At 45.3% G+C, this 12,506-nt stretch overlaps 1 protein-coding gene across 3 annotated transcripts in view; it reads right to left on the bottom strand.

Moving 5' to 3' along the window:
- Nucleotides 1–12,506, bottom strand: part of LOC135899365 (endothelial lipase-like) — a 49,765-nt gene that overhangs the window by 5,227 nt on the left and 32,032 nt on the right. For 2 of the 3 annotated variants that reach the window (XM_065428621.1, XM_065428623.1), the window contains one exon: nucleotides 261–452. In XM_065428621.1, coding sequence (XP_065284693.1) covers nucleotides 261–452 — 192 coding nt within the window. Of the gene's footprint in view, nucleotides 1–193; nucleotides 453–12,506 lie in introns of all 3 variants that reach the window. The other variant, XM_065428622.1, reaches the window with a different exon arrangement.

Genomic DNA, 12,506 nt, shown 5'->3' with positions numbered 1-12,506 from the left:
TGGTACACATAACACATAAAACCCAATACCACAAGGAGTGCCATTCTTGTAATCCCAGTCCGTATGCTTTATATATATATATATATATATATATATATATATATATATATATATATATATATATATATATATATATATATATATGTGTTCGTACTTGAACAGACCCGAATCACGAAGCTTTGCAGGAGCGCACCTATAAACCTGTTCTAGACTTGTGCTTAGAGTTTCCATCCCGCGGTAGCACTTTGCAGGTGACTCACAGCCGCAACATCCGGGTTGGTCCTTGGCACCGTTCACATAGAAGTCCACGTGGCCTGTTGGCCTGAGCAGCCCCAGTTGCCAGGGCTGGTGCTTGTAGCCGCCGCTAGTGTGGATGACATCGACGAAGGCCGCGTCCTCAGGGCATACGCACACGTTGGTGTCGTTGAACAACGGGCCCGCTGGGTCCAGTGCTGGGCCGAGGTGAGTCGGGGTTAGTAAAGCTTGAGAATGATGGGCAAGCCTAAGGGCGCTATAACGTCAAGCTATTCCACACTGTTTCTATTCCATTTCTGCAATCAGCCCACCACGATTGGTTAAAAAGTTTTTGGGCCACCCCCACTTCTGTTGTTTGTCACACGACGCTGCGAAAACAGCCAAAACTCCCCAACTTACGTGTACACACTGATTAAGTATGTTTTGATCAAACAAAAGAAAAACATTTCGATCCTGCGCCTTTGTCCCCATTAGCTTTCCGCGATTGGTCAAAATCTTATCGGACTGCTCCAAATTCTCATGTCTGTCATGTGACGTCACAAAAGCGCTAAAGCTTACCACGTCAATGTGACGTGTACGCATTAAAGATGTATTAATATGCAGAACAAAACTGAAACTGATTCCGAAAGGAATATAGGACTTCTACTCGACGATCGCTCTGGCACTAGCTACACGGAGCTTCCCGAGAGAGCTGATTTATTTGCGTACAATAAAAAAAAATGTGTGGAAATATAACGTTACCGAGCCCTTTCGGAACGTATACGGCATCTCTCTGCCAACTCTTGTGCGCTGAGGATACGTTTTAGCAGGAATTTTAACCTTTAGTTGCAAGCCGCCATAATTTTCGACCAGCCACTGCAAGCTAAGCAAGGGGAAACGGGCCCATCGCAGACGCCGGCACCACCCTCCTCATCAGATTATCTACTTTTACTGCGCTAGCTCGGTGCCATCAACGCCCTCTCCACTTTTGCCTGCTCCTCGCCTCTGATCAGTCAATTAGATAAGAAATACATGTAAAGGTAGGCAATGCTATTCGCTTTGAAAGCGAACGAAAGTGACCTCTTAAATGAGGAGAGCGTTTGATTGGGTTGTTCAAACAACGCTGTCCGATCCTTGCGTTGGCGGTTACGTAAATTTGACATCAATAGATCGGAATAAAAATAGGTTAGAATAGTTGTACCTTATAGGGTCCCAGAAATTAGGTATGATAATGATGATGATGATGATGATGATGATTTATGATGGCATCGCCTTTAAATCGGTTCAGATGGCGAGTTACTCAACCTTCGTGAGCTAGCAATCTGCTTATCGGCTTTACCTAGGCAAGCGACCTTCACCTGTGATGATTATGCCACACTATCTTCCCTGCTCTTTTTTCATGAATACTATACATATCACTTGCTTATATGGACCGCTGACTGGTTACCACTTCTATGCGCATTGAACCGCAGCGCTTCTCGATTGTGGACGTTATCTACGGGCCTAGCTGGCTGAACATTATGACATTCCATTACGATATGAGGAGTTGCCTCCAGACTTTTGCTGCAGCAGACACATGTCTCATCGTGTTACAAATATTTGCTCCGATATGTTTTGGCCCTCAGGCAGTCAGCTCGGGCCTCAAACAGCAAGGCAGCGGTCTTAACGTTATTGCACATGTCTTTTCTCCTGTATCTTTTTTTTGTCTTTTACAGTAGAGCTGTTAGAACCTCGCTGGGTTTCTCTTGACGTTCGCAGCTTCGCCGAGCTGGGGGAGAGAGAGCTGAGAGAGAGTGACGCATAGCATAGCCATGCGGCGAGGGTGGGCGGAGCCTAGCGGGGAGAAGGAGCGCCGCGGCGGGGACACAGGTGGTGTGACGTCATAGCTCTCCGATAAAAACCCGTGCGCTCGCTTCGGTGGTCCTCTTTGTCGCAGTGAAAAAAAATGTGCGTGGCTCTGCTACCACAAACACCAGAGATGAGCGGAGCTGGGGGAAGCCCAGCAAAACTTAGAGACTAAGTGTGCGGTTTGGCACTACTTTACTGGCCTTACCCGACGTGGTTGCTCAGTGGCTATGGTGTTGGGCTGCTGAGCACGAGGTCGCGGCATCGAATCCCAGCCGCGGCGGCCGCATTTCGATGGGGGTGAAATGCGAAAACACCCGTGTACTTAGATTTAGGCGCACGTTAAAGAACCCCAGGTGGTCGAAATTTCAGGAGTCCTCCACTACAGCGTGCCTCATAATCAGGAAGTGGTTTTGGCACGTTAAACCCTATAATTTTTTAATTGGCACTACTTTACTGGCCTACCCCAGCTCCGCTGGTGTTTGCGATAGCAGAGCCACACAGAATTTTCAAAGGTGGCTTTAAGCCAGAATCATAAAGTTTATCCGTATCTATGTACTGCCCACTCTTCTTATGTTGGCTAAATTGCCACGCTTGCAGCTGCCATAGACACTAGCACAAGATTTGTCTGCTTTAATTTAGCTGCGGCGGTCGCAATTTCACGGGGGCAAAAATTAACAACGCTTGCGTGCTTAGATTTACCATCATGTCTTACTGGGTACATTTCCATATCGACGTAGCAGGCAACGAGGCCGCTGACAGTCTGGCCCGCAGAGCACTACAGTTCAAGCCCATGAAGAAAGCTCCTCAGGACGCAAGAAGAGATGTGAAGAAGGCCATCTTAAGACACTTCTATTCGTTGAGGTCTCCGCCGCATCAACCTTGGATAATTAAAGGACTAAACAGAACTGATGCAGCTCTCCTTTATGGCATCCGCACAGGGTTATCGCAAACTGCAGCTTGGCGGTGCAAGACAGGACTTAGCCCATCATCGAGGTGCGTGCATTGTCAAGTTCTTGGTGACATGGAACGCTGTACACTAAAGTGTCCTGAATTTGAAGCAGAACGTAAGAAATTAATATATGGACTTAAGTGCAAGACGGCACCGCACTCAGTTGCAAGTTGCCTTTATTCCCGCGACGACATTGTATGTTTAGGAGGGAGGTGTTTCGGCTTCTCCTTAAGTTCCTCCGTGATACAGGGTTAGAAAGTGAGTTGTGAGCTCTTTGGCTCGTCGGGGTTCGGAAAGCGCGCAAGATATTGGGCTCCCAGCTAACTTGTTTTTGGAGGCTGTACCGCGGTTGTAGGTGGGGTTCAGGCGGAGCAATTGCCGGCAACTTTTGCAAGGCTAAGTCCGCCTGCTGCAAGCAACACCCCTTCTCCCTACAGCGCCTCCTAGATTTAGGAGCATGTTAAAATACTTCAGGTCCCTTCCCATGTTTCTAGGTCTTAAATACTAACAATATAAAAAAAGCCGCAGTTTCGCCCAAAACGCGTAGCATCGATTGCGATAGCAAATTATTAGACAACTATGGAGGTAAGGATAGTAGTATCATCGGTCTTATAAACTTGTGAGCATTCGCTTACTAACTAAATTAACAAGCATGGTGTCACGCGTGCACAGGCAAACATGAACACATAGTCCTCGTTGACCACGCACACTCGCTGTTAAAACGCTGGATTGAGGAAGCGCGGAAGCAGCAGCGAGCGAATCGACCTTAGTGCTGCCTCTCGCGTCACCGCTAAGGGGCGAGAACAAACGAAGATATCAGCACTCGGCAACCTCTGTCCTCATCGCAGATCGCTTTCATGGCAAGGTCTGCGCGGCCGCGCTTTACGCCGCGGCCACCAGAGTAGAACACCTCCCCCTCCCTCACCCCTCCTCGTGCCGTGCGCGCGATGGAACACGGTGCGCTACCTGCCCGCTTTCATCCCTTGAGTGCGCGAGATCGAACCGCCATCGTTGGCTCATCCTCGCACATTTTCACTCGGACATACACCATACGGCGCGCGGCGACGATTTGGTGCAGAAGGACTGAAAAGCGGGCGAGTTGGGATCTATCCATTCTTGGGCAGCGCTCATACAAACGAAATACGAGAAAGAATACAGGACAAGCGCTGGTCTAACAAATTTATTTATTTATTTAGAAGACACCTTACAGGCCCTGTCGGGCATTGAGTAAGGGGGCAATTAATGTAACAAAGGACTGTTAAGTATAACGGAAACAACTCAAAAATAAATCTAAGACAACTGTAAAGTGGCTGAACTAAAAAACAAAACAAAGCACAACATGCTCAAGCATAGCAGATATATGAGAAGAAGGAGATTATGTAAAAAGCACACACTGGCGTTCACGAAATATTTCACGATCAGTTATCGAGACGATATCATCGGGAAGACCATTCCAGTGGGATATGCACGAGGTACAGCAGATAAATTGAAAGCAGTGCTTTTACCGAAAAAGCACTTGAAGCTAAAATGATTATGTAATCTTGAAGACGTACGGGCGGGGGTTTCGAGGGGTAATATGCATGGCTTATCGGAATGAATATATTTGTGAAATAAACAGAGCAAAGCAACCTTGCGGCGGATGTCTAGGGGCCGTAAAGAAATATCGAGCTTGAGCTGCGTTATACAGGGCTTTCGATAAAAATTCCGAGTTATATATCGGGCAGCTCTGTTCTGGATGCGTTCCAACATGGTTATTAAATATTCTTGGTGTGGTGACCATACGGCGGATGCAAATTCTAATTGCGGGCGTACGAACGTCAGGTATGCTAATTTACGCACGTCAGCAGATGAATTTTGCAAGTTGTGCCTCAGAAAGCCAAGCGTTTTAGATGCAATTGCGCAAATTGCAGTGATATGCGAAGACCAAGAAGGGTTACCAGTCAGGTTTACACCAAGGTATTTGTAAGTAGTGGTATTTGGCATATTCGTGTTATTTATGGTGTATGTGAATATGGAGCTAGTGCGCTTGCGTGAGAATGATACATTATTACATTTGGAAGGGTCAAGAGACATTTTCCATATGTTACACCAGTCATTTATAATGTGAAGGTCATGCTGCAAGGCGGTATGATCGTTAATGGAATTAATCGGTCGGTAAACAGCGCAATCGTCGGTAAACAGTCGTATGCAAGAGGAAATATTTGAAGGTAGGTCATTAATAAATATTAGGAAAAGCAGAGGCCCCAACACACTCTACTGTGGTACACCAGACGTGACCTCAGTGATAGCAAAAGTACAGTTGTTAACAACGGTAAATCGGCGACGAAACGATAAGAAGTTTCTAAGCCAAGAAAGGGTTAGTGAGTCGATACCTAGATCAGATATTTTAGAAATGAGCCGGCAATGGGCAACGCGATCGAATGCTTTTGAGAAATCCAGGAAAATGGCGTCCATTTGTTTACTGTTGTTCATACTGCTGTGTAGATCGGTGGTAAACTCCAATAACTGTGTTTCACAAGATAGACCTTTCCTGAAGCCATGCTGTTTCTGAAAGAAAAAGTTATTTTTTTCTAGGTGCGAGTAAATACGCGAGGCGATTATGTGTTCAAGTAGTTTGCATGACACAGATGTTAGCGATATTGGGCGATAGTTTTCAGGTCTATGTCTATCTCCAGTTTTAAAAATGGGAAAAACCTTCGCAATCTTCCAGTCAAGGGGCAAGACACCAGACGACAAGGACTGCTTGAAGACATGATACAGAATGACACTTGAAATATATACTGTGTTTTTTAATAGCTTAGTGTTAATATTGTCAATACCACAGGCAGATGCTGTTTTAAGTTCGTTAAGGAGGCTAACAATGCCTTCAGTTTAGATATTTATGGGTGCCGTAAATGGGTAATCGTAATCCGGAGCCACTGGAATATCGGAATGGTCTTCCCTTGTAAAAAACAGAAGAAAAATATGCATTAAATAGCGATGAACATTCCCTGTCTGGAAGGGGTTGTTTGTCGTCTAGCAGGGAAATATCGGAAGTGTGACCGGGTGTTAACGTTTGCCAACATTCTCGCGGATTAGTCTTCAGGAGAGAAGGTAAGTCGTGAGCGAAGTAATTGTCTTTAGAAGTGCGTAAGGCTAAGGTGTACTCACTAAGGAAACTTTCGTACTTGCTCCATGAGGACTCACTTGCACGGTTTATGGCATTGCGGTACACACGTTTTTTTTTCTATTACGTAGTGTTGGAAGTTTTTTATTGAACCATGGTTTACACTTGTGGTTGGCTGCCGAAACGAACGGAATATATTTGTCTGCAAGAGCGAGTAATTTGTTTTTGTAAACTATCCAGTTTTCGTTAACGGAACGTTGGGAAAAAGACGGCAAGAATGAGTCACTGGGAAATAACTGAAGTTCAGTGTTGATGGCAACGCAGCTAGCTTTGTTGTAATCCCGAATTTTTTTATACTGAAATCCAGTTTATAACATGGGTATCTGGAGCGTCAGCAGAAGCAGCTTATGGTCACTAAAGCCGTCCGAAATTAACACAGGACACACGGTTTCAGGTGGAGTAGTTAGTGCCAAATCTAAGAGGTTATTGTCACGGGTGGATTGATTGTTTACCTGAGAAAGATTTAAGTCCAATGTTAATTCAATGAAATCGTTTGCGTGCTTGCACGATGATGACAAGCATGGCCAATTGATTTGGGGAAAATTCAAATTGCCAAGTAGATAAACATAACTAGTTGAACATTTCTGCATGGCAGTAACAATGCTTTCACGTTATTTATCAACGAATGGAAGGGACATTTCAGGGGGGCGGTAACAGACACCAACTAATATGTTTCCAATGAAAGCTTTTACTTGAAGAAGTAGATTATATTGTTTTCTTCACATTGTCAATTGTTGAGCAACGCACTTGTCTAATATGTCCTGATGTGTGTTCATATTTATAACATTTTACCATTTGAAATTATATAATTCAGTGCTGTACTTGACACACCAGTCGCTTTTCTCCAGTTCCATTTGTTTGTATGTGTGCTCTTCTTGTTGTTCAGGTACATTTGTACCGAAGTGTAACCCACTCCTGCTTAAGGCCTGGAATTCAGGCTAGTAGTACTTAATAAATAAACAAACAAATAAATAAATAAATAAATAAATAAATAAATAAATAAATAAATAAATTAAAATAAATAAATAAATAATCATGACAGTAATGTGGATTACATGCAAACAATCATCACATACAAGCAATCAATGAACGCAATTTCTTCGTTTCATAAGGAAACTGACGGCTGACTAATACAAATGTTCTTGTTCTTGACTATGTTATGTGCATCAGCAATCTCAGCTGTGCGCTAATCGTGATGTTTCATAATGATTGAGGTATCCTCGAAGGAAGGCGGCTGCCGCATTCACTACAATCGCTGGCGAGATGCGACGATGTTATCACACTTGGACTTTATGTGGAACATCACGGCGACGACGAAAGCGGAAATGCGCCTGGAGTGTCCATATAATTGCTGTTGCAATAAAGCAAGCGGTCAAATAAATCCGGGGTCCCCGTCTACGGCGTGCCTCATAATCAGATCATGATACTGCACGAGAAGCCTCAGAATGTATTTAAGTTTCCCGTCAAGTAATTTCATTTGCAATAGCCATTATATGGACACTCCAGGCGAATTTTCGCGCTCGCCGTCGGCGTCAGCGTCACCGTGGAGTTCCTCGTATAGTCCAAGTGCGATAAGATTGCGGCCTCATGCCGTGCACTGTATAGCGAGAAAAAGCGCGCGAGGGTGAGCTGAGAAGGATGGCGCTGATAGGCCGTCTTTTCGAGTGCTAGGGGGAGGGTGCGTAGGAGGAGGGCCCGGAAGCGGCTGCGCGCGCTTTATCTGCGCGCGAGTGCACAGATTCGCGAGTCGAGATGATGGAGTTGGCTGTTGGCTTCGTGTGCGCTGTGTTTTCGAAGCGCCCAGAGCGCGCTGAAGCGACAGGCAGCACGAAGGGGAATTCGCTTGCCGCTGCTGCCGCTCTTCACCACGCCAGCGTTGTGACAGCCAGTGCCCGCGGTCATCGAGTGAGATCCGTTCATGTTTGCCTGTGAGCGCTTGACACAACGCTTGTTAATTTGATTAGTAAGCGAATGTCTACTGTAATTTATAAGGCGAATAAAACTACGAATGTTAGTTCGTGTAGTTGTCTAACCCTTTCGCTACCAAGGACGAGCAAGTGTGGTCGTTGGAATTTGTACTGCTCCTAACAAGGTTGAGTTGGGCCCGTCCGAACCAAATCATGCAGAGCCGAGTTCAACTTTAGGGAGCACGTTTGTTCAGCGTTCACTGCATGCATTTATTTATATTGCACGTTAGGTGACACGACAGAGCAGCGCGCTTTTGTACTGGCAACCAGTTTCCCAAATTAAGTTGTCATGTTGTAGAGAGTCAGGGATGAAAGCTCCCGACCAGCGTCACAAAAAAAATTAATATGTCAATCCTTAGCTGCTCATGTTACGGCTTGTCGTTCACCACTTCGCCAAGTAAATTCCGACAACTGCTAACAGTAAAAAAGTCAAGAAGAAGATGCTTCATGTGCTAAAACGATCTTCAGCTGATAGGAAAAGAAACACTCGAAAGAAAGCCAGACCTAGTAAGAAGAGTGTGGCGTCGCGCTGTGCACTATTTTTTTTCTGTGAAGTGTACCAAAAAGAGGCCAACTTTTGTAACGGTCGAAGCCAAGTTATGCAGGGGTTCATCAAAGTCGCCATGCAACTTTATTTTAGTGTTAAGAAGACATATTTTGAGCTAACCTTGGAATTTTGAAGCTACGCAGTGAAGTTTTTATTAGTATTGCGGTTGAGAAGTCTTTGCTAATATACTTTTTAAATATTCTGCTTCAAAGCCTTATTTGAAGGCTAATATATTAAACTGGCTCTCTTAACTACTACACGCAGAGACAAAGCAACAGCACGCGCATTAGATCCTATAGATGAGATGAATATTTACAATTATTATTAGGGTTATAATTATATTCGAGTGCTGATTGCCGTGTTATTGTTTGTTAACGAAGCTTCCCCTCAAGTCTAAATATTTTAAGGCACTTTGTCGTGTGCGTATCATGGCCACGCATGCTTATATCGCCTTCCGTTTCCCTACCACGGTTGCGCTTTAAAACCACGGCGCTGCAATATTGCTTTCCTCTCCTTCCTTCTTCTCCGCCCTTAAACTGGCTCTCTTAACTACTACACGCAGAGACAAAGCAACAGCGCGCGCATGCGATCCCATAGATGAGATGAATACATATATATAGAAAAGTATCAGTCATAGCTCTCGTAGTATAGCCTTCTGGGCCGTTTCCTTTTTTTCTTTTTTTTTCTTCGAAAGTAGTACTATTAGGGTTATTATATTTACACGAAGGTATTTCGCCCTCGTCAGCAGCAGTCCTTGAGATAGCTATTCTGGCGGCTAGCTTCCCACGCTATGTGTGCCGCCCTCGCACCTGTTTAAGCTTTTCCTAGACGCTAGAGTTAGTATACTATGTCCGCGCAACCTTGAGCGATCGGAAAGCGCGTTTTCCCCTCTTGGCCTGCGGAGAAGGGAGGCTTCGTTTTGGCCGCGGAGCCCTCCACGTCTCAGTAAGGTGCCTGGTGGTGGCCTCGTGCTGACGATGCCCTCTCGGTGAACGCATATTTCCCCCCTAATCTTTTAAGAGGTTCAATACATACAAGCATTTGTCTCGCAAACCAGATTTATTTCAAGGGAATTTGCCACGTCTCAATAATTTCTGTCGTCGTATTCGAGGGCTGATTGCCGTGTTATAGTTTGATAACGAAGCTTTCCCTCAAGTCTAAATATTTTAAGGCAGTTTGTCGTGTGCGTATCATGGCCACGCACGCTTATATCGCTTTCCGTTTCTCTACCACGGTTGCGTTTTAAAACCACGGCGCTGCAAGTTTGCTTCAGAGACTTTCCTTTCCTTCCCTCTTCGCCCTTAAACTGGCTCTCTTAACTACTAAACGCAGAGACAAAGCAACAGCGTGCGCATTAGATCCTATAGATGAGATGAATATTTACAATTATTATTAAGGTTATAATTATATACGAGTGCTGATTGCCGTGTTATAGTTTGTTAACGAAGCTTCCCCTCAAGTCTAAATATTTTAAGGCAGTTTTCCTAGTCGCTGAAGCCGCTCGAGTTCACGCTGCTCCTCTGGCGGCCATTTTTCCAAGAAATTATGCCTTTTTTAAAATCGACTGTCGCGGACATCAGTCCATTCCCACGTAAGTATGAGGCTCGGAGCAGGAGCTATGGCACTTGAAAGTAACCTGCGGCTTGACGAACCAACCGACTGAGCTACGTGAACCGACTGAACTAGGTTCACGAGTTCAAATCACATGTTAGGTTTCTTTTTTTTCTTTCTTTTTAATGTCTTTTCCTTCATTTTATCGCTGTACGGAAACCCTCCTAAAAAAGAAAGTATATATCCTCAATTATGTATGGCCACACATGTGCAGGTCATAAATACCAGGTTCTCTAGCCGAGTGCCACCCGTGCGGTATAACCGAGCTCAGATTGGTCCACCTTGACTGATCAAATAGGGCACCACTGTAGGTTAAATGAGGCGTACAACTCCTGCGGGACCCGCCGTGGTTGCTCAGTGGTTATGGTGTTAGATTGCTGAGCACGAGGTCGCGGGATCGGATCCCGGCCACGGCGGCCGCATTTCGATGGGGGCGAAATGCGAAAACACCCGTGTACTTAGAATTAGGTGCACGTTAAAGAACCCCAGGTGGTCAAAATTTCCGGAGTCCTCCACTACGGCGTGCCTCACAATCAGAAAGTGGTTTTGTCACGTAAAAACCTATAATTTAATTTTTAATTTAACTCCTGGCGGGACGGTAGAGTATCCGTCTCCCGTGCAAGAGGACCGTGATTCAAATCCCGGTGCCACGCAATTCTCCACCGCAAAATAAAAAAAAAGCCGTGCGTTGAGAAAATTGCACAAACAGGCCTGGAGTGCGGCCTGATCCCGGTGACCAGAACCGGTAACGCACTCCCTCACCAGAGCAGGATTGGCCACCCTGGTGCAGTGCTTGGCCACAACCTCCTATACGAATACAACAATCAAACCCCGGCCCTCAGTCCCCAGCAACTCAGTCCCCAGCAACGAAGCAACTGACCACGGCGGCGGTCAGATCTGTGGCGCTGCAGAGGGTGCTAAGAATACCTGGCTCCGGACAGGCCGCCATGGGAATCTGAACCTGGCAACGTTTAACGTTAGAACGCTATCTAGTGAGGCGAGTCTAGCAGTGTTATTGGAGGAATTAGAGGGTAGTAAATGGGATATAATAGGGCTCAGTGAGGTTAGGAGGACAAAAGAAGCATATACAGTGCTAAAAAGCGGGCATGTACTGTGTTACCGGAGCTTAGCGGAAAGACGAGAACTAGGAGTCGGATTCCTGATTAATAAGGAAATAGCTGGTAACATACAGGAATTCTATAGCATTAACGAGAGGGTGGCAGGTCTTGTTGTGAAACTTAATAAGAGGTACGAATTGAAGGTGGTACAAGTCTATGCCCCTACATGCAGTCATGATGACCAGGAAGTCGAAAGCTTTTATGAAGATGTGGAATCGGCGATGGGTAAAGTCAAAACAAAATACACTATACTGATGGGCGACTTCAATGCCAGGGTAGGCAAGAAGCAGGCTGGAGACAAGTCAGTGGGGGAATATGGCATAGGCTCTAGGAATAGCAGAGGAGAATTATTAGTAGAGTTTGCAGAACAGAATAATATGCGGATAATGAATGCCTAGTCGAAAGTGGACGTGGAGGAGCCCGAATGGTGAGACTAGAAATGAAATCGACTTCATACTCTGCGCGAACCCTGGCATCATACAAGATGTAGACGTGCTCGGCAAGGTACGCTGCAGTGACCATAGGATGGTAAGAACTCGAATTAGCCTAGACTTTAGGAGGGAACGGAAGAAAGTGGTACACAAGAAGCCAATCAATGAGTTAGCGGTAAGAGGGAAACTAGACGAATTCCGGATCAAGCTACAGAACAGGTATTCGGCTTTAACTCAGGAAGAGGACCTTAGTGTTGAAGCAATGAACGACAATCTCATGGGCATCATAAGGAGTGCGCAATAGAAGTCGGTGGTAACGCCGTTAGACAGGAAACCAGTAAGCTATCGCAGGAGACGAAAGATCTGATCAAGAAACGTCAATGTATGAAAGCCTTTACCCTACGGCTAGAATAGAACTGGCAGAACTTTCTAAGTTAATCAACAAGCGTAAGACAGCGGACATCAGGAACTATAATATGGATAGAATTGAACAGGCTCTCAGGAACGGAGGAAGCCTAAAAACAGTGAATAAGAAACTAGGAATAGGCAAGAATCAGATGTGTGCGTTAAGAGACAAAGCCGGCAATATCGTTACTAATATGGATGAGATAGTTCAAGTGGCTGAGGAGTTCTAT

This window comes from Dermacentor albipictus, chromosome 1 (assembly GCF_038994185.2).
Source record: "Dermacentor albipictus isolate Rhodes 1998 colony chromosome 1, USDA_Dalb.pri_finalv2, whole genome shotgun sequence".
NCBI lineage: Eukaryota > Metazoa > Arthropoda > Arachnida > Ixodida > Ixodidae > Dermacentor > Dermacentor albipictus.
This window is presented reverse-complemented; position numbering and strand designations above follow the sequence as displayed.